Source organism: Elephantulus edwardii, unplaced genomic scaffold (assembly GCF_000299155.1).
Source record: "Elephantulus edwardii isolate Elephantulus edwardi_28Jun2011 unplaced genomic scaffold, EleEdw1.0 scaffold00013, whole genome shotgun sequence".
NCBI lineage: Eukaryota > Metazoa > Chordata > Mammalia > Macroscelidea > Macroscelididae > Elephantulus > Elephantulus edwardii.
The window spans coordinates 470,859-498,478 of NW_006399763.1; the positions used below are offsets into that span (position 1 = coordinate 470,859).

At 41.6% G+C, this 27,620-nt stretch overlaps 1 protein-coding gene across 1 annotated transcript; it reads right to left on the reverse strand.

Annotated features, from left to right (window-relative positions):
* Positions 1–6,658: 6,658 nt before the first annotated feature.
* LOC102869656 (transcription elongation factor A protein 1-like) lies at positions 6,659–27,272 on the reverse strand. Its single transcript, XM_006881221.1, has 2 exons — positions 26,811–27,272; positions 6,659–6,727 (listed from the first exon to the last, which is right to left on the reverse strand). Exons 1-2 carry the CDS (start codon positions 27,270–27,272, stop codon positions 6,659–6,661), a joined length of 531 nt encoding a protein of 176 aa, XP_006881283.1.
* Between the last annotated feature and the right edge of the window lie 348 nt (positions 27,273–27,620).

The following is a 27,620-nucleotide window of genomic DNA, read 5'->3' on the forward strand; positions in this document are numbered from 1 at the left end:
CCAAAATCCCTGTAAATGTTCATTAAAACTAATAAAATTTAATAATTAAAAAAAAACAAGATACAATGGATAATGACCAATCATTCCATCCTTCAGAGAAGATAATGAATTGGCGAGTGTTCTAATTTTTACATATGTGTATATGTACATGCTTGAGGAGCTCTGGTGGCCTATCCATAGGCAGGGAGTTGTGGTGCTGATCCAAAGGAAGCACCTCTCTCATGGTTCGGATCCACCAGCAGCTCCTCAGGATAAAGATGGGCAATCCAAACACCTGCTGGAAAGTCAGCTATGAGTCCATTTCAACTCAAGAGCAATGAGACAGGGAGATCCACTGTACACACACATAAATGTGGGATTATATGGCCTTCTAATTTGAGTTCTTATTTAACAATGCATCATTTAATAAATACTATATACATATATATATAAAACATGTCAATATTTCCCATTAAGTTGCTATTATGAACCATCAAGAGGAAAACAACCTATAGCTAACCCTCCAGTGGCTTTTCAGAGACTGTTAATCACAAAGGAGAAGCTTAACCATCTTTTAACCTCGGAGTAGCTACTGGATTTAAACTGCCTTCCTTTTGGGTTGGAAGTGCAGCTTTTTACTCACTGTTGTTGTTGTTATGTGCCGTTGAGTCGTTTGCGACTCATAGCGACCCTATGTACAACAGCCCTAAACCCTGCTCTATCCTGTGCCAATCGCATGGCCTCTGACACACCCATCCCCATTACCCCAGTATTTGAAAGTTCTACCTATGTTGCCCTTTCTGTTAGTCTACGTGTTTTCTGTTGTACATAGGGTTTTCAGAGACCTGCTATTTCAGAGGAGGATGGGCCAATCCTTCTTCCTAGTCTGGCTTAATCTGAACGTTTAGATTTAGAGGAGTATCTGACAGACAAGCAATATGTGGAGCAATGAAAGATAAATCCCTCATTGTGGAGTGTCCCTGCCCTTAGGCACACTTTTCCTTTTAGTCTCTTACTTGACCTCCTTCCCTTCTTCTCTCCTCCCCTTTCCTTCTTCTCCCTTTCCCTCTCCCTCTCCCTCCCTCCCTTTCTCTCTCTCTCCCTCCTTCCCTTTTCCTCTTTCCTCTCTATCTCCAGATTTCTGAAGCTATAAATTGCACAAAGGTGACTGTCTATCTTTCTGGTGGATTCAAACCACCAGAGAGGTGAGGTCTTTGGGTAAACAGTGAGGTTCCCTGTAGACTAGGTGATCCGTGTTCCCTTTAGAGACCATTTAGAGACCTATACAACAAATCAGTTCTAATACAATGTCAACTGAAACTTTTTCTACTCTCTGATTTTGAAGTTAAAATGAAATAGCTGAGGACCATAGGCCCTACATAAGTCCCTCTCCTAGGATGGTGTCCAAATTATTATTTTGAACAGTTTCATGTGATTTAACTCTCTGCTGAAAACGTAAAAATGAAAATGTAAATGAAAGTCCAGAACCTACAGTTTAACAAGATTCCCAGTTGATTCTTACATATCCTTTTCTGTTTGTTTATTTATGTAGACACAAAAATCACCTTGAGATCTAGTTAAATGACAGATTCTGGATTGGTATATTAGGGTTGTTATTAAATTTGTGCTTTATTGACTGTGTGGATCATGACAAGTTGTGAGTGATATTGAGAAGAATGGGAATCTCAGAGCACTTGATTGTGCTCATGAGAAACCAATACCCGGAGCAGGAGGCTTTTGTGCAGATGGAGCAGGGGAGCACTGCATGGTTTGTAGCTGGGAAGGAGTGCATCAGGGATGTATTCTGTCTCCATACCTGTTCAACCTATATGCTGAGCAAATCATCTGAGAAGCTGGACTCTATGAAGAGGAATATGGCATCAGGATTGGAGGGAGACTCATGCAGATAACACAACCTTACTTGCTGAAAGTGAGGAGTTGAAGCACTTGTTGCAGAAGAACAAAGAATGCAGCCTTCAGTATGGAATGTGTCTCAATATCAAGAAAACAAAGAGTCTTACCACTGGTCTGATGGACAGTGACATGAAGAATGGAGAGGAAATGGAAACTGTCAACAGCTTCATCTTGCTTGGATTCACAATTATCACCCTTGGTATTAGCTGTCGGGAAACAAGGAGATGCATTGCAATGGGGAAATCTGCAGTTAGGGACCTTTCCAAATTATTGAGGAGTAGTGATGTCAGTTTGAGGACTAAGGTGCGTCTGATTCAGGCCATGTTCTTTCTGTTTTCTAGCTATGCATCCAAGACCTGGACAATGAATAAGGATGACAGAAAAAGAACGGATGCCTTTGAACTGTGGTATTGGAGAAGAGCACTGAATATCCCACGGATGGTCAAGAAAACAAATAGACATGTCTTGGAGAGGGTGCAGCCAGAGTGGTCTTTGGAGGCAAGAATAATGAGGCTTCACCTCACATACTTTGGACATATTGCTAGGAGGTGCTATTCCTTGTAAAGGGACAGGATGTTGGGAAGGGTGGAGGTCTGGTGAAGAAGAAGAGGAAGACCCTCAACCAGATGGAAATGGGCTCTTGAGTGTCAGGAAGTGTGAGGATGGCGCAGGGCAGGACTAGTTTCAGCTCTTTGTTTGTAGGGTCACTATGAGTCATACTCAACTCAGTGGCACCTAACAACAATTGTTGAGTATCTTTCAGTCAGAACCAAACCACAACTGACCTTTTAGTGTGTTTCCAGGGGGAGTTAATTGCAAGGAAGGAGATTACCTATCCTTCTCCCATGGAGCAAGCAGTGGATTCCAACCTCTTGCCTTTGGGATTGCAGCGCAGCTTCTTACCACTCCCTAGAAGAAGTCAAACTGGAATGACCAGTTCAAAGACCTGATTCAAACCAAATTCCACAGGACTACGCTTCCTCAGACCAGACCACAATTTGGTCACTAGCCAGAGAACTTCTGAACTAGTGGAGAGAGCACTCTCTTGGCCCTGAACCCAAAAGAATCATTGTGTCTAGACTGCGCAAGGAGACACAAACAACTCATTCCCTGAACATTTGTTTATCTAAACCTGTATGAGCAGGAAAAAGGAACTTCTCAGAGACAGCATTACAGAGAGAGGAAGCTCCCTGATCTCATTCCCACCTTACCTGTCCCACCCCCTCCACCCCATTTGGTACCCTACAAATGCATGAGCACAGAAGGAGGTTTCATCAGATGTTATCCAAAGTGTTATTATCCAACCATGAGGGAGATGAACCTGCAAAATCTAGAAGGAAGAATTTAGCAGCAATAGACTCAGAAGTGGGATTACCTAATTGGGCAAAAATACAACAAATTATTTGAGAAGTTGAAAAGCTTGGGGGAGAATCCTTAAAAATGGCTGGAGCGGTGTTATCAATAATGTTTTGTTATGCAGATGGTACAACCCTTCTTGATTAAAGTGAGGAAAACTTGAAATACTTGGTGCAGAAGATTAATCACTGTAGCTTTCAATATGCATTATGTCTCAACATCAAGAAAACAAAAATTCTCACCACTGGGGCAACAGACAATATCATGATAGATAGAGAAAATATTGAAACTGTCAATGACTTTATCTTACTTGGATCCACAATCAATACACTTGGTACCAACAGCCAGGAGATCAGGAAACTTACGGCACTGGGAAAGTCTGTAGTCAGGGACCTCTCTCAATTTTTTGAGGAGAAATGATATTAGTTTGATGACTAAGGTGTGCCTGATACAGGCCACTTGGAATGCCTCTGAGAGCTAGACAATGAAAAAGAATAACAGAAGAGAAATTGATGTATTTGAATTTTGATGTTGGAGAAGTATTGAATATCCCTACTGGCTACTGAAAGAACAAACCAAAATATCTTTGAGAAGGTAAAGTCCTCCATAGAGGCAAAGATGATAAAGCTTCCTTTCACATACTTCAGGCATGTTGCTAGGAGAGGCTATTCCTTGAGAGGGACATGATGCTCAGAAAGACAAAGGAGAGGAACACCTTCAACCAGGTGTTTTGACACAGTGACTGAATGGGCTTGCGTGTGTCAGAGATTGTGAGGATAGCACAGGACAGGACAGGGTTAAGACCTGTTGTTCATAGGGTTGCTATGGGTTGTAATTGACTCGAGGGCACCTAAAAACAACAATAGTACAGCAGCTTTCTGCTTCCTTTCTGTGATTCTAATGCCTATCAATCAATAAGGTCATTATGAGTCATACTTGACTCAGCAGAATCTAACAACAGCTGGCTCTGATCCACATGCCTCAACTCAGCCTGCGTGGCAAACCTGTGATGCCCTATATCAACAGCTACCTGAGCCACGTCTTACTCATGTAAATGGGGCATGTTGGTTACCCCCAAGAGAATTCACTAGTGCGGTCATTAACTGAGCAGATTCAGCAGCAGAAAGTGAAACTCTTACTGGGAGGAGAGACCAACACATGACCACAGCATGACTTGTTGACTTAGCCTAAGATCAAAGGAGGATGAGAAGTTATCTGTAGTGCTGAGAATCTGGACTATATGAAGAAGAACATGACATCAGGTTTGGAGGAAGACTCATCAACAACCTGCATTATTCAGATGATACAACCTTCCTGCCGAAAGTAAAAGCAATTGGACAGGCTTGCTGCAGAAGAGCATCTCAGCATCAAGGGGTGGGGGGAATCTTCACCACCAGACCAATAGGCAACATTATGATAGATAAAGATTGAATTTTTCAACAATTTTATCTTACTTGGATCCACCATAATCAACACCTATGGTAGAAAGAGTCAAGAAATCAAATATTTGCATTGGGAAAAATCTGCTGTTAAGGACTTCTCCAAAGTGCTAAAGAACAAGGATGTCAGTTTTAAATATTTAGGCACACCTGATCCAAGCAATGAGCCTTTAAGTTGTTTCCTATGTATGTGAAAGTCCGACCATGAATAATGATGACAAGAATAATTGATTGCTTTGAACTGTGGCATTGTAGACGAGAACTGAAGAGCCCATATACTGCCAGAGAACAAGGTGCTCCTTAGAGCGATGAATGGTAAAACTTCATCTCACATAATTTGGGCATGTTGTCAGGAGGGGCCAGTCCTTGGAAAAGGACATCTGTCATATGCTGTAAAAGTGTGGAGGCTAAGAGAAAGAGGATGATCCTCGACACCATGGATTGAGACAGTGACTAGGCTGCAGCATAGAAGAGGTGGAGAGGAAGCTGCAGGATAGGGCATGTTGTTCATGGGCTCACTTTGAGTCATAGTCAACACCAACTAATCACAATGACAGTAACTACTAATAAAATTGTCCCTGCCATGGGACATCCTCCTAGGGTTGGCCCCCCACCCCCCGCGTGGGTATTTGCATCCCTGAGCTCAAGGGAAGTCTGGGGAAGCTATTTGCAAGGGGTGTGGACAGAGTCTGGACATGCAGAGAGGGATGTCCACGTTTATGGGGAAGCTGCTAGGGGTGGGCTGACAAAGGTAAGAGGTGCCATGGATGTGTTCTGTCCCTTTTAGGTAAAATATGCTCTGAGGAATCTTAGATTCTAATTGCAAACTTCATTACTAAGACTCTTAAGAGGATATATTTATCAAAATAGCATACTCAATTCATTGCCTTCAAGTTGGAACCAACTCATTCATACTTGAACCTCCTCTGGGGTTCTGAGCCTTTAATTTGCACAGAAGGAGATTGCCTATTTTTCTCCTGTGGTGCTATGGTGGATTCGAACTTCTGCCAGAGAGGTGCAGCCTTTGGGTTAGCAGCACTCCTCTATGGAGTGGGTCGCCAGAGCACCCTCAAAATACGATTCAATATATATTACTAAGCCATTTATTGACTTGATTTATAATGTCTAGAAATATACCTTTGGTGTATGGCTTTCCTTTGTCTTTCACCCAGCTGCAAAGGGTAACCCAGAGGGATGACTGTGGTGCTTAGTTAACAAGATAGTTCTCACTGAGACAATTTCAACTCCTGGTGACCCTGTGTATGTCAGAGTAGAACTGTGCTTGCTATAGGTTTTAGTGACTCTTTCCATGGCTGAGTTTTCAGACATGGAGTAAAATCATTAGGTCTTTTTTTCAAGGCACCTCAAGGAGAACATCAACCATCAACCTTAATATTTATTTAAGTGTGTTAAAAGTTTACAACACCTGATGAGAAACTGCACTGCAATCCACAAAGCACTCAGTTCAAATCCATGTGGGAGAATAGGAAATCTCCTCCTGCACGATTAAATTATCTCTGAAAACCTGCTGGAGGGTCAGCTATGACTTAGTTCCAACTTGATGGCTCACAACAATGTACACATGAAATTAACAGCCGATAACTGTTGCAACTACATGGTAAGCAGCTTTCTGTGTTTTACTGTGTATTGTGAAGACAATGTGTATCCAGATCATTTTTTTTGCCAGATGATTCTATTCATCTCTATCAGACTTGCTACTGTTTGGCTTGGAACTGCGTTGTAGTGTTCAGGTCTTATGGCACCTTTGCATGAAAGCAGTCACTCTGTGAACCATATGCTCACGGTTAAAGCAGCTAGAGAAATAATTGCAGTCACTTATTTCTTCAGGAGGAAATAAAACCAGCCCCACTCACCAGTTCTTGCTTCCTAGAACAGATAGTCACTCCTCCTTTGGGTGCCCATCGAGGCTTACTTCACAGCATTTACAGCAATTTGTTTATGTTCCTGTCTCAACCAGTAGAAGCCAAAACTTCTTCCTCTTTAGATGCCCAGTGCACAGTCTTGTGTTTGGCATGTAACTAAGGGATAGTGAGTGTATTAATCATTAAGCTGACAGACACAATAGACTACAACAATAGGAATGACGGAACAATGACTTAAATTGTGAAAGTGACACAGGATAGGGCAAGGTTTTGATCGTCTGGTCATCAGATGGCTGTGAATTGTAATCAACTCAATGGTACGTAACAAGATCAATCATCTCAAAAACAAGATGTCATTTGAATTGACCTGACTGTGACTTTATTCCAATTTTGTTAAACATTAAGTTTATGAGTTTTAGACCAGCCTCTAAAACCTTGACATTTCTTCCATGAGAAGTGGGGTCCATGTCTCCTTCCAAGTAAGTCTGTAACTGTTTCCACCAGTAAAGTAAGGCAGGAGTATGTCGTTTGCTCCCAAGATTCTGTCATAAAGGGCAAATAGTGATTTTATGGCTTTCTCTTAATACTGCTCTGGGGATACTTCCCTGTGGGAGCTCATTGCTTTGAGAATCCCAGTCCACAAGGTCCGTCCATACACAGATGCTCTGCTAAATGGTCGAGCCCAGCTAGCCAACCATGCCTGCCAGATGCCAGTCATGTTCCAACCTGACGAAGCCTTCGAGTGATTGCAGGTCCTATGTGTTTGAAACACACCATCCTTTGATTTTTCAGCCAAAGCATCAGACATCATAACCCAGAAAATCCATGAGCATAATAAAATAGTGGTTGTTGTATGCACAGAACTTGGAGTAGTTTTTTTCACAGCAAGACAAATCAGAACACTGTGGCCTCAACACTGTATAATGCCTAGCTTTACACAGCTCTTTTTCTTTATTTCAAATGATCCTGTGTGTTATGCTGTTGTTGTTAGGTTGTTAGGTGTCATTCAGTCGATTCCAACTGAGTGAGCTCATGTAACAGAGCAGATCTGGTCCACAGGGCTTTCTAGAATGTGATTCCTGCTCCCTCTCATTCCCGCTTTTATTCTGATCATACTGTTTTGTAAAATTTTTTATTATGATTTGAATACGTTTGAACAGCGTATAGGTTTTTCATTCAAACATTCAACACACATTTCATTCAACACTCATTTTCTTTTATAACATTAACGAATTGTAGTTAATTACACTCATAATGTGATACACTTTTTGGTACCAACAGCCAGAAAATCAAAGGATAAAGTGCAGTAAGAATGAAAGTCTGCTGTTAGGACCTCTCTAGAGTACTGAAGAGTAATGCTGTCAGTCTGGAGACTAAGGTGCACTCGATCCAGGCCATGGTCTTTGTAATAACTTGCTATGCATCAGAAAGCTGGACAATGACTAGGGATGATAGAAAGAGAATTGATGCCTTTGAGCTGTGGTATTGGAGTATTAGGAGAACAAACAAGCTCGTCCTGGAGAGGGTACAACCAGGGTGTTCCTTGGAGGCAAGGATTTTGAAACTCTGTCTAACATACCTCAGGCATGTTTCAAGAAAGGACCAGTCCTTGGAGAGAAACATCATGCTTGGAAGGGTAGAACGACAGCACAGGAGGGGAAGACCCTTGATGTGATGGATTGACTCAGTTACTGGGTTAATAGGGGTAGGTGTGTCAGAGACAATGAGGTTGGCTCAGAATAGAGCAGGGTTCAAAGCTGTTGTATAGAGGGTGACTATCAGTCGCAGGCGACTCTACAGCACATAACAACAACACAGCAATGCAATAGTCATACTTTCCCCCTTTACCCTGTAATTCTCATTTCCATTAGTCCTCAACCTTGTCCCTTCCTGTCTATGGGTTTTATCCTTGGGTAAATGCTGCTCTTTTTTCCTTTAAATTTCTTTTTCGTTTTCTATTGGTTTGCATACAAAATTCGTGTACATTGGTTTTGTTCATACACATTGGATTTCACACATTCCTTCATATGGTTTATTTTATAAAATCAATCACCATCAATCTATTCCCACTATTATCCTCTCTTTTCCCGTTTCACTGGATCTTTCCTGATTTCTTCATCTCTTCCTTCCACCCACCAAACTTTGCAACCCATGATTCCCCCCTCTATATCTTCAGTCCCGTTGTCACCCCCTTTCCCCTGTGGACCCTTGTACACACATCCTGCTACTCATCCTATTTTTACAATAATGGTCTTATGTAGTATTTGTCCTTATGAGACTGAGTTCACTCAATGTTGCTCTTTTGATCTTATATACTTGGTTATGCTACGAAGTTAGTACCTCTCTGGTGTCACCTTGTAAGCCTACCTTTTGTTTGCCTGAGAGTCGAACCACTAAGGTGAGTTTTGTCCCCAGTGGAACCTCTGAGACTATGTCCCTTTGTTACCCTCCTCACTTCACTGTGATTGTCACAGAAACAGATTGCCAGCTCTGTCTTTGACAGAGCTGCTATTGAGTTTTAATTGCTTACCTTACTACCTCTGGAGGGTTTTTATTAGATGCTATAAATCACACTGGAGAGATTCCTCCTCTTTCTCCTGAGCAATGGGTGCTTTTGAACTGCCTGCTTTGGGATTGGTCACACAACTCATTGCTCATTAGGCCACCCAAGCTCCCTTTTACTTATTACTTTGTATTGTTTTTGTCATGGGCTGTCGAGTCAGAACTGACCCACAGCTGACCCACCAGCAAGTCTTCAGAGGCAGTAAATCGCACACGAGATTGCCCATCCTTCTCTTGCAGAACAGCTGGTGGATTCAAACCACCTGCCTTTGAGATTGCAGCATATCTTCTTACCACCAGGCCACCAGCAGAGCTCCTTCTTATACTGCAAAAGTGGAACTCTGGTGTGTAGTCTGTAAGCAGTTACACTGCTAACCCAATGGCCAAGCATCTCTGATAGTGTGAATCCAAAGGAGAAACAGGCTTGATCTATTCCTGTGCTATTCACAGCATTGAAAACCTAACAGAAGGTCAGCTATGAGTTTGAAGGCCAAGACAAAGAGCTTGAATTTATTTGGTTTGGGGTTTTTTGGATAAATATTGCAAAGTAAATAACCAATATTTTGTTAATAAAATATTATCCATTATTGCACTAACAGGTGATTTTTTTAACATAATATGGGTTTTCAGGATGTGGGGAAACTCTTTTCCTATAAGGCAAACAAACATCTTAACAATGTACATCTTTCTCCATACTTCTAATTATTTCCTTAGATAATTCCTAGAAATTGATCTGCTGAGGTGGGTGGTGTGCCTGTTTTAAAGACTATTGGTCGATATGACCATGCTGTTTATCTCCCGTCTGAGACGATGCCCCGCCCCCCCGCAGTGTTTGGGACCCACACCAGGTCACTGCATGCACTGCACATTGTACTCCCCACCCCATTCCACTTTCTCCAGAGCCGGAGTAGGGAGGGGTGGACGATGTAAGAAAGGGGCATATGTCCTGGTTTTTGTTTTTCAATTTTCTGTGCTCCTTCCCCCACCCCCAATTACAGTAAATAGGTAGGTAATGAAACAGGTCCCATTTCAATAGTCTTCACATGTATAAGTCATTGACATTATGTTTGTCATGTGATGCAAACCATCACCATTATCCTTTTCCAAATCTTTCCATAAAAGCTGTTAAAGCACTCAGCTGCCAACCTAAAGGTGGGAAGTTTGAATCCACTAACAGCTCCATGGGAGAAAGATATGACGATCAAATTCTAGAAAGACAGTTTGGGAAATCCTAGGAGGCAATTTTACTCTGTCCTATGCGATGGGAAATCTCCTCCCATGCGATTAACTGCCTCTGAAAACCTGCTGGAGGGTCAGCTATGGGTTGATTCCAACTCTATGGTACACAACCACAACAATGGGTCGCTGAGATGGAACACTCAGTAGCAGTGAATTGGGGTTTCAGTTTAGTAGAAACTCACTATCCCATACACAAGCAATGCACACTCTTCTTTCTCTCTTCAGTCCGCTCTTTGTAATTTGTGTAGGTCCATGTGCACTTATTTACCTATTCTAGATAGTTCATAAAGTAGGATTATACAGTATTTGTCTTTTTGTGACCAACTTTTTTTAGTTAATATATTTTCAAGGTTTACCCATATCACAGTATGTGCAAGGACTTCGTTACTCTTTATGGTTGAGTAACAATCCACTAAGGAGCCATGGTAGTGCAGTGATTAAGCACTTGGCTAACCAGAAGATTGGTGATTCGAACTTACCTACTACTGTGCTGGACAAAGAAGGAAAGCTTATGGGGAAGTTCTGGACTCTCCTACAGGATTGCCGTGAAGCATAAGGGATTATTAAAAATAGTGATGGTTAAAAATCCATTATATATATGTCCAGCACATTTTGTTGTGTTCCCTTCTTAGGAGGGGTGCATGTCCTCTGAGTATTATATATCTAGGTGTCCACTCTTTTTTTTTATTAAGTTTTATCAATTTTAATGAACATTTACAGATATTTTGGGTTTCCATTCATTGTTGCACTATTTTCTCTACCCTCCCCCCCAGTTCGTTCCTCTTTCCCACCCCGAAAGTCTGTTTTATTAAAATTAATAAAATTGAAAATAATAATAAAAAAAGAAAGTCTGTTTTAATTGTCCAATTGCCACAGTGCTTGTCGAAGCCAGTTCTGATTAATTTCCTTTGTCAGCTTGTCTTTTGCCATTCCCTATCACTCCTCCCTGAGAGAGACTTCACCCTGATTCATAAGAAGAAGGGGACAGCGTATTCCCCTAGCTAACTCCTGCTGAAAAGGGACACTATAGGTTTCAGGGTGAAGATCTTCTCTCACTACTCTAAAGGGCCCCTTTAGACTATTGTGGAGATTGATTTTGGAATTTAGATGCACTGTTATCAATTGTGCTTAGGCGTACATGTTTATATCCTTGAAGATGTATCATGGAACTGTTGCAGCCTAGAAGACACAAATTTAACTAACAAGTTAAAAGTACATGAGTCAAAAATTAAGAAGCAATAATATTCCAAGTAGAGGTTCTAATAGTGGCATAAATCAAGTTACATAGGGAAGGTAGTTCTTAAAATAAAAGACCTATTGACTAGCACTTTGTCTACTATAGTATAAAGGTTAGAAACCACAAGATGTAGAGGCTCAACTATGTCATCTATTGTTCTTAAGTCCTGGAGCAAATTGAATCTACCACTGGGTTGTTTTACAGCTCAGAAGTCCACAGGCAAGGCAGAGGTGAAGTAAGGAACTGCTTATGAGGTTTTCCGTCAATTCCAACAACTAAGAAATAGTGAGAAGAGTGGGACCTCAGAGGCTTTTAGGACCAAATAGTAGGCTCTTGTGTCCAGGAGAAAACGAATATACTTACCAGTAATGTTAATGCTCACCCACAGCTGTTCTGGGAGGATCTAAATCGTTGAAGCATCCTCCTTTGTTTCAAGCTGGGAGCTGTGGCCTGTCAGTCCTGTCACCCACGAGGACCTGATGTGGGCCACCCTTGGCCAAGTGTCCTTCAGATCCACACTTAAAGCAAGTGAGTGGGAGCTTCCTCTGTACTCCCTTGCCTATCTGTGGCTCTCCTCTGTGACACTGTCTACTGAAAAGGCCCAGCTTTCCACAGTGGAAGCAATTCTGACCTCCTTTATTACCTTTGGATAGCACTGTTTATGAGTAAGACTTCCTTTTCCTGACACAGGCCCTAAACTAGCAGCAATAGCTGCCCCAATAATTTTGACCACTCTCTAGTCTTTTCTCTCCCCTCTAGATCCCAGTTGTTAAAAGAGGGAAAAATTTAAACAAATATATAACAAATAATTTTGAACATTATAATCTTTTAAGCTTAAGGCTAGAAATATTAACAATATGATCATTTCCACTCCAGAGATACATGTTCCAATGCAGTACCTATTTGCCATTAATGGTTTTGGTAAGGAGAATATTGTAAATGTGGATACAGGTCCACTCTTGAGGAACAAGTGAATAACTTTTTGAGATCAGTGGGAGACCCTTTCTCACCAAACTAGCTCTCTTGGGTGGGAGATGGACTTTAATTGTTTATTAGCCTCCATGACCTCAGTACTAGCCTGTGCCAGAATCTGGTGCAGACTCTGCTGCTGGGCCATACTCCTGCATGCAGTTAACCTCTACATGGGCTCCAGGAAATTGGCTTTGTCTGATTGGAAGTAGTAAAGTCTGCAGTTCCACCAGGCATTATCTGAAGCTAGACAATGAATAAGGAAAACAAAAGAATCAATGCCTTTAAATTGTGGTGTGAGAGAAAAGTACTGCCTATTCCATGGACTGTCAAAAGCAGCAAGAAAGCTATTTTTGTGGAAGTGCAACCGGAGTGCTCCTTAGAGGCAAGGCTGGTGAAACTTCGTCTCACATACTTCGCGCATGTTGTAGGAGGGGCCAGTCCTTTGGAAAAAGACATCATTATGGGAAAGATGGAAGATCAGAGAAAGAGCCGATGATGGATTGAAAGTGACTATAAAAATGGACTCAAGCCTATCAGAGATTCTAAGTATGGCACAGTTCAGGACAAAGGTCAGGCCTGTTGTTAATAGTGTTGCTATGAGTTGCAGTTGACTCAATGGGACCTATAACAACAGCTCCTATAATTCTCAAATAACAAACTCAGGGGTATATGAAATGCATCCCCTTTTTATATATTCTCTATATTTATAAATGGTTTTAACACCATGGCCCATGCAGGCATCTAGTAAAACCTCCATTACCTGATCATTAGTTTACACAAGTCACCACCAAGAAACCTTTGCTCCCGACTGCAAGATGTGATTTATAAGCCTCACTTAGTGGGGCCAGGGACAGAGATGGATATCTCAGTGTGGGAGTCTAAGGGCATCTGCTCAGAAAGAGCATTCAGCCACTCCCGTCTGGGTATTAGACCTCCCTGGCTTCAATCAGTGAAATCCTGCTCAGGTCCCATCTGCACTGTCTTCTAAGCCTTTTCCTGTTAGATTTTCTCATCTCTTTCCACCCTTTTTCCAGTGGGGAAAGGGAAATGATCTCTCTCTTAATTCACAAACATCTGAGCAATGCCAAGGACCTTCTTTCTCCAAGTCACTGGTTTGTAGAAACCTACAAACTTTTTCTCTTGGCTCCTTTCTAAATGCCTATATGATTTCTCAAAGCCTTGGCTGTAAGGGCATAACCCATTGCCATTGAGTCAATTCTAACCCATAATAATTCTCTAAAAAGGAAGAAATGGGACATAGGGACACAAGGCTGTAAGCATCTCTCTGAGAGGGCCAGAGGGAATGAGAATAGCACAGCCCCTCACCTCCAGAGAGCAGAAAGCAGATCAGGAGCCCATAGCCCAGCCCCATGGTGCTTATAGAGCCCCACCAGCAGCAAGAGGTTCTTTTAAGTCATTGCTGACTCACAAACTCACAGTTGTGGTACCAACAATGGAGTTTATTAAGGGAGAAAGCTGGAGAGTGGGGGAGGCAAAGAATATCACCGTATCACCCAAAATAAATCCAGGTTTTAGACCAACAGTTCCAACGCATGACTCCTCAGTCCAGGATCTGGTTTCAATTCAGCAAGTAGCTTTTCCTTCCATAATCAAAGGCAAGAACAGCAAATTCAACTGTGGCCAACACAAATGCAAGAAGCCTCAGGTCGCACATTGCCACAGTTTCCCCACAGCTACACCAGTCTCTCCACCACTATGGCCTCACTCTCACCAGGGTCCTGCCGCCTCAAGCCTTGCTCACCTCAAACTGTGCTGTCCAGTGTGAGAAGCACTCTTTATATTGCTGCTTCAGCTGTTGCTGATTTGCAAGACCACGTGTCTATAGTTAAGGTAGCTGGAGACCAGAGGCGCCAACTAATGGCTAAAAAAAGCCAACTTTTAGGCTAACACCACAATGACCCTATAGGACAGAGTAGAACTGCTCTCTAGATACCAGGCACAAACTTTACAGAAGCAAACTACCACATTTTTTTCCCTTGGAGTGATTGGTGGGGTTTTCATTGTCAACCTTTTTGTTAGCAGTTAAGTGCTTAATAACTGCTCTATCAGAAATCCTCTAGGAAAAATTCAAAACAAAATCCAGACTCACTGTCATTGAGTCAATTCCAATACAAAACAAACCTATATTGGGTTTCTGAGGCTGTAAATCTTGACTATCTGTCTTTCTCCCATGGAGTAGCTAGTAGATTCTAACTTCTGACTTTTGGAGGTAAATTATCAGCAAGGATAGGATAGATGGGTAGGGTGGTGGGAAGATTGTTACTCCAAAGTATCACCTGATTATAAAAAAAACAACAAATACCTCAGAGAGTGGTGAAACCAAAAGAGAAACATATGCAGACTCTGAAATCAAACAAGACGTGCACATCCTGGTGGCTTAACAGAGAGGGAGTTGTGCTGCCAACCCAAAGTTAGATGGTTCAAATCCACCAGCTGCTCTGAGGGTAAAAGAGGGGCAGTCTCCTCCCATGTGATATACAGCCTTTGAAAACCCATTGGAGGGTCAGGTATGAGTAGATTCTGACTTGATAGCCATGGGTTTCTGAGGTCTTCTCTCTGCAAAGACTGCTCCTTGCAGTGTCTGGTGTCAGCAATGAAGAAACTGTTACTGGACAGGTTGACTTGAGGACAGTGAATTAATTCAAACTTAACCTTGATAGTGGAGATGACACAGAAATTCCTTTAAGAGCATCTGGAAAGGCAAATGTTGTTTTCTACAAACTTTTATGGCTCTAAACGGCCTCTCCCATTCTCAGAGTGGAGCTCCTGGTGCCCCAAGAGTCACTCTGGCAGCTCTTTATTTCAGACTAGACTGTGAATCGGCACAAGAGCCCCCTTCGGGGCACATTAGGCCAAAACTGGGCAGAGTGGTGCTTTATAAAATTCTGCGTCTGGGTCGCAGAAGAATGGAGTCTTCAAAACACTCCAGTCTGTGAGGTCACTGCCAATGTCCACACATGAGGACAATAAATGCAGAAATACAGGCAACCTCTCTGGGTGAAAAGTCACCTTCTTCCTGGGAGCCTTAGACACTCCTCGGGTGTGCCAATATGTTAGAAGCTTGTGACCATTAGTTTTATTTCCATGGGGCTCCCTCTTTGCAAGGTTGTGGTGAATAATTTGTTGCCTGCAGAGCTAGGGAATTCGTTAACATCTCCTTTGCCCTTCCTTCAGAAAGTAGGAGTAAAGTCAGACTCTCATAATGAAAACAATTTTTCAAAAATTGTCTAGAGAAATTACTTTGTCGCTTACAGGGAAAAGCTTGCCTGAATTCTTTCATCTGGCGAGCTTTTTCCTCTCGGAGCCCGAAGATGTATAATGGGCCCAGACGGGATTATTTGTTACTGGTATTGGAAGCAGAAAACAGGACACCTCTGCTTAGTTGCCGTGATTTAGACTCTAATGCAGCAATTCTTAACTTTCCGCAGAGGCAGCATTCTTTTCTAACTCCAAAATGTATAGTGGCATATGAGAAGGTCCTGAAAGATGAAAACAGTGCAAAACCAAGTAAACTGTCATTGCAGTGCAAACATTTTTTTAATATGATTTGAGTGAAAGGTTACAAAGCAAATGGGTTTTTCAGTCATGCACACTCTGTCCCATCCTATCGGTTATAATACCCCTGACGTCTGATTATCGACTCATTCCATATTGTCCTTCCCTTTGCCCATCTTACCACCATCACCTTGCAAAGTCCCTTTGAACTTAAAGGGGCCAGTTGCTGTCTGTGCTACCTCATTCAAATCACCTAACTGAGTTCTCCTCCAGTTCAGCAAGAGGACTCCTTTGGAGGGAATCGGGTTTATACGCCATTTCTCATCTCTTTCCCATGATGATGATACCTGCTTCACATTCAGATGCTCTTGGATCTGTAAACACTGCCCTTGCTGTATGACCATCCAGGGATAGTTAAGTAAGTTAGGTTGTTGTAAGCTACCAGCCCCCGATTCACGTGAACCCCATGCCTAGGGAATGTAACTTACACCCCCAATTCACGTACACCCCATGCCTAGGGAATGTAACTTGCCAGAACCCCCATGATCAGTTAGGGATGGAATCATGGTGATCCATAAGGTTTCCACTGGCTGGTTTTAGAAGCTCACTGGGTCTTTCCTCTTAGATAATCAATCTGGAAGCTGCACTGGAAACTGCTCAGCATGATAGCAACACAAATGCTTCCACTGACAAGAGGGTAGTGCCTGTGCATAAGATGCATTAGCTGAAAATGAAGTCCAGGTCTTAAGTTGAAAGCCTTGTTAGAACTTGATAGCATATTTGAAAGGGAGCTCTGGTGGTTCTCTGACGAGGAATTGCACTGCTAGCTCAAAGGCACGCAGAGTGAATTCACCAGCTGCTCCAAAAAAGATGGGTAATTTCCTATGTAATTTACTGCCCCTGAAAACCCACTGGAGGGTCAGCTATGGGTCAGTTCCCACAGGACAGTATATAACAACAACAATAACAGCATATTTGTGAGAGGATTCCTACACAGCTCTGGATAGCGTGTCCATGTAAACTCACATTTAATTTTAAGTTTTCTTTCCATCTATTCAGCAGAGTCCCACTGGTGTATACGCTCCCACACTGCCACTGAGTCTATTTCAATCCCTGAGGAGCCTGCAGGACATAATAGAACTGCCCTCTAGGACTTCTAAGGCTGTGCTGTTTACAGCAGGCTGCCACATCTTTTTTCTGTGCAGTGGCTGGTGGCTCTGATCTTTTGGTTAGAGTGCTTAAATATTGTGCCAGCAGGGCTTCTTCCACATCACCCCGTGCTTCCCACCTAGTATGACGTCCAGCATCATGGATCCTTGCTTGTTTTCCCCAACAGACTGTAAAGTCCTTGAGAAAAAAACTATATTTTGCCTGTGATTTCAATCTCTACCAAAGAACTTAAATTCCTCGCTGTCAAAATTATTTCAGTTCATAGCAACCCCCCATCAAGCTTCCAAGACTGTAAATATATTTTTTTATATTAGGTCTTGATTATTTCTTTTCCATTCATATTGGTTTGCATACAAGGCTGTACATCTTAGCTTTCTCCTGGAGTGGCTGGTGGATTTGAACTTCCCACCTTTGAGTTAGCAGTTCAACTTTTACTCTGCCACCAGGCAAACGCCATTCTGATCCTGTAATGGGTGTACTCTGCCAAGAGGTAAGGGCTGCCTTTTCTTCTTAGTAGCTCACAGACTCTGAAAACTTGGTTGTTTTTGCCCAATATTCTGGCCTTTCTGTATTTGCTTCCCCTTTAGTGAATAGCAGATAAACTAACATGCTCCCTAAGAAATAAACAAACAAACAAAACTCAAAATAATAACTAGCAAAAATAGAAGGGTAAAGGTGGATGAATTCATCAGCAGAATGTATGTGGAGGCCGGAATGCCTGGCCAATGCGGGCAGTTAACACATTTGACTGTAGTTTGAGGTTGGAATCTACCTATGTACCTGGGATGAAAGGCCTGGACATACGTATACAAACTTTGTAAGTAAACAAGTATAAAATAAAAATTTTCTTTAAAATAAAAATCCAACAAACCCTGTGGAGCACAAGTCTACTCTGAGACACACAAGGTCATCATGACTTAGAACTGATTCCATAGCAACTATTTTATGGTTTTAATTTCATTAAAAATTCATGGAGTTGATACATACTAAATTGGACAGATACAAACCAGGGAAGACAGCATTCTGATTCCACTACCTTGGGAGGCCTTGGGGGATATGAAGCAGATGAGGTGGTCCAGGCCTCACTGACGCTGCTGAGGAGCCTGCCCTGGGTGGGGGCGGGGGGAGGTGAGGTCTACAGCTCAGCACACCTGTGCCTGGTACGTATTCGACAGGTCTTCGTTGAATTACAAAGATGAGTTGCATGGACACCTTCAGTTTTTTAGAACAATCAAATTTCAGATAAATCAGATTCCAGTTGTTAAAGCTGGAGTCTATAATGAAGACATTCCTAAGAATTTTTACATATGGAATTTTTCTAGGCACCAAATCAGCTTATCAGCAACCTTAGAAAAGATTTGCATATATTTTAAATGAAATTATCTCTTTGAAGTGTTAAAAATTAAAAACTTTAACTGATTCTGATCCCTGGCAAGCCATGTTTGCGTCGTAGTAGAACTATTTTTCCACACTGGTTTTTCAGAGGCAGGAGCCATGGGCATGCTAACCCCTACCACCCCAAAATTGGCACTGAACTGGGACTCCTTTGAAGAGTGAACGATCCATACTGTGGCTTGACATTGAAAGGAAGCTGATTTTCTCCTTTCAGCCTCCTCTAGTCATTCTGTTATGGGTTACGTTCTAACTACCCCAACAGAAAGAAACCTTTTTTTCTTGTGCACAAACATTCCCAGGAGTTGGGATCCTGACATGTTATCTGAGCTGAGGTCGGAGTTTCCTTTCTTCCACTTTCCTCATCTTAAATGAGCTCTGGTGGCTTAAAGGTAAGGAGTTGTGCTGCTGACTCAAAGAAAGATGGTTCTAATCCACCAACTGGTCTGCACAGCCTCCAAAAACCCACTAGAGTGATGAGTGAGTTCTGACTTGAAAGCACACAAAAACAACAGAAGTGAGAGCATCCTGTAGGCTGGAAAAGGATGTGCCCCTTGATGTCTACATGTTTTTAGCTGAGAAGTCAGTGTCCCTTTGTTCTGCACTTTCAGGCCAGCCTCCTAGCTCACCATCCCTGAGGCTCTGACAGATGTTGAGTCCGGGTGCAAAGATTAGAAGGTCTGGCCAGAGAGGTATATACCTCTCTGTGCTGTGGGTCAGAAGAGTGGTGTTGGGGAATATTCCCCAGCAGGAAAGTCCCTCGAGGTTTGTGTTCACAGACAGACAGAAAATCTTGATGCTGAGACAGCCTAAGAGACATTAGTTTATTGAGACAGGGAACCTTCTGACTGGGGTAAGATGCAGCACTGTACAACTCTGGTGACAGCAGGCCGGAGAAACGACTGCTCAAGATGAGGGAGAAGCACCTAAGTATTTTATACTCCCTACACAAGCCCCTATGCGTAGCAAAATCAACAATTGCACACACAGATGGGAAAATGTCAGCAATACACAAGCTTAATTTAAGGAGAAAAAACAACCACCACCTGTTTAATGGCAGAAGGAGGCAATCTCTTCCTGTGCAATTTACTGCCTCTGAAAACCCACTGGAGGGTCAGCTAGAGGTTGATTCCAGAGTGACAGACACAACAACAACACCTGCTTGACAAGGGAAAATGGTCCGCTTTCGTTCATTCTGGAAAGAAACCAGTAAAACAAGTGTAGTGGAAAAAGAAGTCTAATGAGATTCAGCCAACTTAACATAAGGATAGCTATTTGGGGGCATTTCCGGGATATACCAAACTGTCAGGTGACTGAGGAGGAGCAGGGGTGCTGCTGTCCCGATGGTTCTGTGGGAACAGCAACGGTCCTGTGGGGTTTTATAGTGCCTGGTCTATGCCCATAGTTTCTAGATCAACCAGACTTCCAGGGTAAACATCTTGTCTTTGACTCCACTAATATAATCAGCTACTGCCTCTTTGCCAGCACCTGGGGTACATATAGGCAACCCAAACACAACTAGGCTATTTCTAAGACGTGCCTCAGCATGGTGTCACACTTAAAGAAACAGCAATCCAAACTCCTTCGTACAAATATATCCATAAATATATAACGTGTGTGTGTGTGTGTGTGTGTGTGTGTGTGTGTGTGTGTGTGTGTCTAAGTGTGTATACACAAAGAGAGAGAGACAAAGGCGCTCTGGTGACTTAGTGGTAAGGAATTGTGTAGTCAACCCAAAAGTACATGGTTAGAATCCACTAGCTGCTCTCTGGGAGAGGATGGGAAATCTCCTTCTGTGTGATTTACTGCCTCTGAAAACCCACTGGAGAGTTAGCTATGGGTCAGTTCTGACTCATTGGTACATAACAACAACTTATAGAGACATATATACATCATTACATACATATTTATCCTTAAAGCTTTGTTAGAGCTTTTAAACATAACCTCTCATTCTCAGTCTCACTGCATCCTTCACTGTCCTCTCTGAATCTCCCATGCCTAGCCTGCATCCCTCTTCTCTTCGTGCTTCCCTCAGTGTAGACTTTTCTTGTCATGATATTCTCCCTACCTAGATTCACCTCCCACCTGGTCTCGCTGCACACATAATCCATGTCCCCAACCCTTGGTCTTCCACACTCTGTGATGCTCCACTCCAGTAATTAGTGAGAATTCGCTCCCTGGATGGTGGTCAATGAAAAATTTTTACTTGGTCATATGCTGATAGATAAAGCCAGCCTCCAAATTCAGGTGGTCCCCACATCCGAATGTTCCCCTGAGCTCATAACTCACTCACTCATTGCCATCAAGTTGGAATGGACTCATAATTGAACCCCCAGCACGTTCCAGAGTCTATAAGCTACAGGAGGAAATGGTTGATCTTTCTTCATAAAGCAGCATGTGGATTCGAACGGCCGCCTTTGGGTTGGTAGCACATCTCCCCATCCATTTTCAAAACCTCAACTTTACTCCCTCTGCTCCCTTCTTTGAGCAAATATTTCCAGTGTGGGGATTAGCACGTCACATATAAAACTTGTTGATTGGAAAAAAAAAAAGGCTGTGTGCTTAGAAGGAAGGACTCTGCTATAATCCAAGTATATTCATGGTGATGCCTTCATCTTTCCTCAAAGTGACCTAAAAGCATTTACTACAGTGATTGGCTACTGGGGGGTAAAGGTTATTACTTGGACAATTCAGTGACTATTAGTTAAGCTCTGCATTAAATTCAATACCTGAAGATACAAAATATTACTGTGGCCCTCCTGTGGCCACAAGGGCCATGTCAAAAGTAGAGGACAGACTAAAGTCTAGTTGACCATGGACTACTAGGTCTACAGACTCAACAACTGATCATTTCCCAGTTCCCAAGTACGTATTTGGGATTGATATACTTGACAATTGAAGTAAACTCTGTGTTGGATTTGTGGACTGTGGGTTTAATGGTTCTCACAGAGAGAAAGGTCACATAGAAACCTTTGAAATGGTTTTCTTACCTCTGGACCAAAATGACAACAACATGAAATCATATTCCAAGGGAGATATAATAGAGACTAGGACTCCTTCCTTCAATATGGATTACATCTCAGCTTCAAGAGAATAAAAATCCTCACCACTGGCAACATCATAACAGATGGAGGAAAGATTGAACTTGTCAATGTCAATATATTGCTTGAATCCACAATTAACACCCTTGGTACAGGGACCTCTCCAAAGTCCTGAAGAGCAGTAATGTCAGTTTAAGGACTAAGATGCACCTGATCCTAGCCATAGTCTTTCCAAGCACATATTATGTATGTGCTATCTGGACAATGAAAAAGGATGACAAGAGAAGAATTGAGTGACAATCCCATGGACTGCTGAAAGAACAAACAGATATGTCTTGGAGAAAGTACAACCAGAGTACTCTTTAGAAGCAAGACTGGAGAAGCTTTGTCTCACACACTTTGGGCATGCTGTTAGGAGAGGTTATTCCTTAGAGAAGGACACCGTGCTTGGAAAGGTGGAGTGTCAACCTAAGAGAGGAAGACCATTAGGAGATGGAGTAAGTGTCTGTGGCAGTGGGCTCAAGTGTTTTGGGGATAAGGATGTCACAGGATATGATGTCTCACCACAACAAGATAAAGGTAAATAATTCAATTGAAAAATGGTCATAGGATATGAACAGACACTTCACCAAAGAAGACATTCAGATGACCAACAAGCACATGAAGAAATGTTAAAAATCCCTAGTTCTAAGAGAGATGCAAATCAAAACAACTATGAGATATCATCTCACCCCAGTAAGAATAGCAAAATTTAACAGAACAGCAAGCAACAAATGCTGGCGAGGTTGTGGAGAAACTGGAAATCTTATTCACTGTTGTAGGAGTGTAAAAGGGTACAATCACTGTGGAAGGTGGTATGGTACTTTCTCAAAAAGCTGCAAATAGAGATACCATTTGACCAAGCAATTCCACTACTGGAAATATACCCCAAAGAGATCACAACTGACATCTAAGAAGATATATGCACACTCATGTTTATTGCAGCCTTGTTCACAACAGCAAGGAGTTGGAAACAACCTAAGTGTCCATCGACAAACGAATGGATACAGAAGCTGTGGTATATTCACACAATAGAATACTATGCTGCATTGAAAAACAAAGAACTCATGCATTATTATTCAAAATGGGTGACCCTGGAGGACATTATGTTGAGTGAAGTATCTCAGTCACAAAAGGATAAATATTGCATGGTGCCACTGTTGTAAAACAGGACTGACCTCAGGGTTTGGGGAGACTGAGAAAGATGGGTTCAATAATACATCCTGCATTGAAACAGATGAGGGAGAAAACTGTTTAAAAGGGATATGTGATTTATCATGACAGGAGTGCAGAGCGAAGGCTGCATGGTGGAGTGGATGTGGGGGAGGGATTGTAGAACAATGAAAGAATTTTTCTTTTACTTTTCCAAGAGGGTAGTGTACTGGGGGAAGGGTTGGGAGTGGAGAAAAGTGCAACAATGAATGAATGGAAATCCAAAGTCTCTGTAAATTTTCATTTAAATTAATAATAAATTAAAAAAATATATATGATGTCTGTTGAAAAAGCCAGATGTCTGCAGTTACTTCATCTGGAAGTAAAGAGTTCTAATTCTTTCCATTTGAGTGAACAGTATTTTTTTGAAAGCACACCAGTATAATGTCTCATCTACATTCTCCTGCCCCGAAAGAATGGGTCCTATGAGTTGTACTTGACTCAACAGTACTTAACAACAGCAGTGCCACTACTTAAGAATAATTTTCATATATAACCCTAGATTGGCAAAATAAGTCACACACCCCCCCAAAAAAATTACGGGTGTTACACATTTCCACTCACACCCATGTATGACCCAGAGGAATATCCAGAGATACCTCCTCACTATAGTTGCCAACCTTTTGCAAGCACTTTGTTAAAAAAAATTAATAAATCCACCCTAGAAAATGTGCATGTTGTTGTTGTGCATTGTTGAACCAGAATCAACTCATAGCTGATCTTCCAGCAGGTTTTCAGAGGCAGTAAATCATATAAGAGGAGACTTCCCACCTTACTGCCATGGAGCAGCTGGTGGGTTTGAACCATGTACCCTTGGGTTGGTAACATTAATTCCTTATGACTAAGCCACCAGAGTGATACAAGTCCTTAATCCCAGTAATAACTTGGGTTTCCAAAATAGATAGTTATAAATACATATGCAGCAGTTTCTCAACGTTTATAGAGACATTTGATTTAATTTTATCTCTAAAGATTTTGAGAGGAAAAGATAAAATAGATTTTTTTTTTACCCACACTTAATTGAATTGAAATGATTGGGATTGGAAAGGTCATATACTTCCATTTACGAAATGTTTTCTGTGAACAAGCTGACCTGTGAATTTCTCTCTGAAGATACAGACAAAATTAAATGTTTTATTGAACTAAATTAACGATGACTTCATAATCAGGGAAAAGAGATTCATAAAGGCTTTTATCACATGTGATTTGCCAATGTGTGGTATCTTTCCTTCAATTTCTTTCCAGAGGATTTAGTTTTCATTGAGGAAGGGCCAAACTTACAAAATTGTTATTCATGTCTGTTGGAAAAGCCATATGTCTGCAGTTACTTCATCTGGAAGTAAAGAGTTCTAATTCTTTCCAGTTGAGTGAATGGTATTTTTTTTAAAGGCACACTAATATAATGTCTCATCTACATTCTCCTGCCCAAAGCCACCGAAAGTACTAAGATGGCAAAATATATCATGAAGACTGTTCAACATTACTGGTATAATTTTCATTATGTTATAATCACGAATCCCACAAGGTTGAGGTTCTGCACTGGCTGATTCTTTTGGATATGACAAACAAAATTCAATTATATATTCACATAATTATCTTTTCCCAACAAAGAGAAGAGATAAAGTTTCTACTCAGAATCCCACAGGGTGAAGGAGAATCATACAACAGGGTGGGAAGTGAAAGGTTAAAAAAAAAGGTGCAAATATCCTTTGGACACCTTTAAAACGGAAGGAATGAATATATTTCTAAACAGAAATCATGAGACTCCCTCCGATCTTGATGTCATAATAAGCAGAAGACTCCCTAACAACCTGCATTATGTAGATGACACAACCTTATTTACAGAAAGTGAAGGTGAATTGAAGCACTTACTACATAAGATCAAAGGCTACAGCCTTCAATATGGGTTCCATCTCAGCATCAAGAAAACAAAAATCTTCACTACTATACCAATAGGCAGCCTCATGATAGATGGTGAAATGATTGAAATTTTAAATTATTTCAGTTTACTTGTACATACAATCAGCAGTGTAACTAATGACGTTGTTCTTGTTGTTATGTGCCATCGAGTTGCCTGAGACTCATAGAGACCCAATGTACAACAGCCCTAAACTCTGCTCTGTCCTGTGCTAGTCTCACTGTCTCCAACACACTCACTCCCACTACTCCAGTTACTGAATCAATCCACCTCATTGAGGGTCTTCCTCTCCTGCACTGTCCCTCCACCCTCCCAAGAATTTCATCCCTCTCCAAGGACTGGTCCCTCCTTTCAACATTATACAATGGTAATTATTATTAAGGAACAAAACAAGTATGAATGACTGAATGAAAAATAATTTTAAAATAAGAAATCTAAAACCATGTTGCATTGGGGAAATGTGCTATTGAGGACCTCACCAACGTGCTAAAGAGCAAGGATATCAGTTTACAGATTAAGGTGCACCTAAGCTAAGCCATGATATTTTCAATTCTTCCTATGTATCTGAAAATTGTAGAATGAATAAGAAATACTGAGAAAGAATTGATGGCTTTGAAATGTTGTGTTGGAGAAGAGTGCATTGCTAAAAGAACAAACAAATCTATCTTGAAGAAAGTTCAACCAGAGTGCTCTTTAGAAGCAAGAATGATGACATTTCAGTTCATACTTTGGGCATATTTTTAAGAGGAACCAGACTTTGAAGAGGGACATAATTCTGGGAAAGGAAGAGGATCAGCAAGAGAGGAAGACCCTTAAAGAGATGGACATATACAGTAGCTGTAACAATGGACTTCAACCTACATAGAAGAGACCATGTCACCCTCTTTGAAGGAAATTATGTGGAGTCACATTCACCTGTTACAACTAGAAGTGATATGTTATTCTTTTCCTAGTCCAGGAACTCTGGATTGAGTCCTGTCTGTGGAACTCTGCAAGCTAAGGGCCACATGGCAAAATGAATCACCAGCTGAAGCATCTCCAAAACATAATGATAAAGGGAGAAAAGACAGAGATGGGAACTTGTAAAAAATTATAATTCCCATTTTTAAAAGGACAAACTGTAGTATTAGGAGTCATGGGAGTGTTGGATGATTTGCTTTTTTACATCAAAGAACATGCAGATGGAAGTATTTTCCTTGTTCCTGGAACTTTGATGTACCAGAATTCCTGTCTCTTTCCCCCCATTATCCATGTCACATTTCTCTGGCATTTGACTAGGCTGCTGCCTGTTCTTCAGTTCCTTCAACTTAAGAATTGCTGAGCGAGTTTGGCCCCTTTGATTTTCTGATTCCAGCTCTTCGCACATTTCACTGTATAATATTTTACTTTGTCTTCCCACCCTGCCCTTTGAAATCTTCTGTTCTGCTCCTTAGGATCTTGATTTCTTCCCTTTGCTTTGGCTTCTCAGTGCTCTCGTGCAATATTCAGAATCTCTTCTGGCATTCATCTTGGTCTTTTCTTCCTCCTCTGTCTTTTTAATGACCCCCTGCATTCTTCCTGGATGATATTCTTGATATCCTTTCACAGCTTATTTGGTCTTCACTCTTTAGTGTTTAAGGCCTCAAACCTGTTCCTGAGATGGTTTTTAAATTCAGTTGGGATAGACTCAAGGTTAAATTTCTGTTACTATAAATTTGACTTAATTTTCCTTAGCTTCAGCTTGAACTGGCATATGAGTATTAGGTGGTCTGTCCCACAATCAGCACTTGGCCTACTTCTTAGCTGGTATAGAATTTTTCCAATGATTCTTTCCACAGATATAATCTATCTGGTGCCTATGCACACCACCAGGTGAAATCCATGTGTATAGCCTTCATTTATGTTTCTTATAAGAAGTATTTGCAATGAATAAATCATTAATTGTGTCAAAAACCCCAAAACATCTCCTGTTTGAAGAGCCACAGCAAGCGCCTCCCTACACCATAGCCGTACAGAATCGGAAGTGCTTGATGTCCAAGGAAAAGATGAAACATAAGTGTCTTGAGCATTTGTCTCATCCTTTCTGTTGCTTACATTGCCACTGGAACTAGTTTCTTTTGCTTCAGGGCTAGTCTGTGAAGTAATCATAGACTCTTTTTTCTTTTCTTCAGAATCTTGAACCATGGATAGCCCATCTCGTAACTTTTCCCAAGATTTGATGAGAAAATTTGCTAAAGATGTAACTTCTTCATCTGTACGCTGCTTTTGAATGGCATTAACTGACATTCCAATTCTCAGGGACTGTAATTCCAGGGTCATGGGAATATTCTTAAGCTCCTTCAGCAAATTCAATACTCCGGCCCCATTCTCCTTCTGCACCATCTTGTCCATCTTCTTGGCAATGCAGACCACCTCGTCCTCCATGACTCTGACCAGTCTTTCTCGTGCCCACTCAGGCCTGGGCGTGAAATGAGTGAGACTACAGTGGAGGGAGAGCGCAGGGTAGCTGCCATATGCCGGTGAGGACTCACGCATGACTACATTGCTACTGGAGCTGATGATGAAGAATTAGGGTCTCAGATTGAGAAAGCTACATATCAGGAAATAAGGAAAACTGACATGACGTCCAAAAGAGTACAAAGTATGATATCCAGTCTTAAGGATGTAAAGAATCCAAATTTAAGAGAAAATGCAGTGTGGAAACATTCCTCCAGACTTACTTGCTAGAATGACAGCAGAGAAAATGGCTAGTGATGAACTTAAAAAAGATGT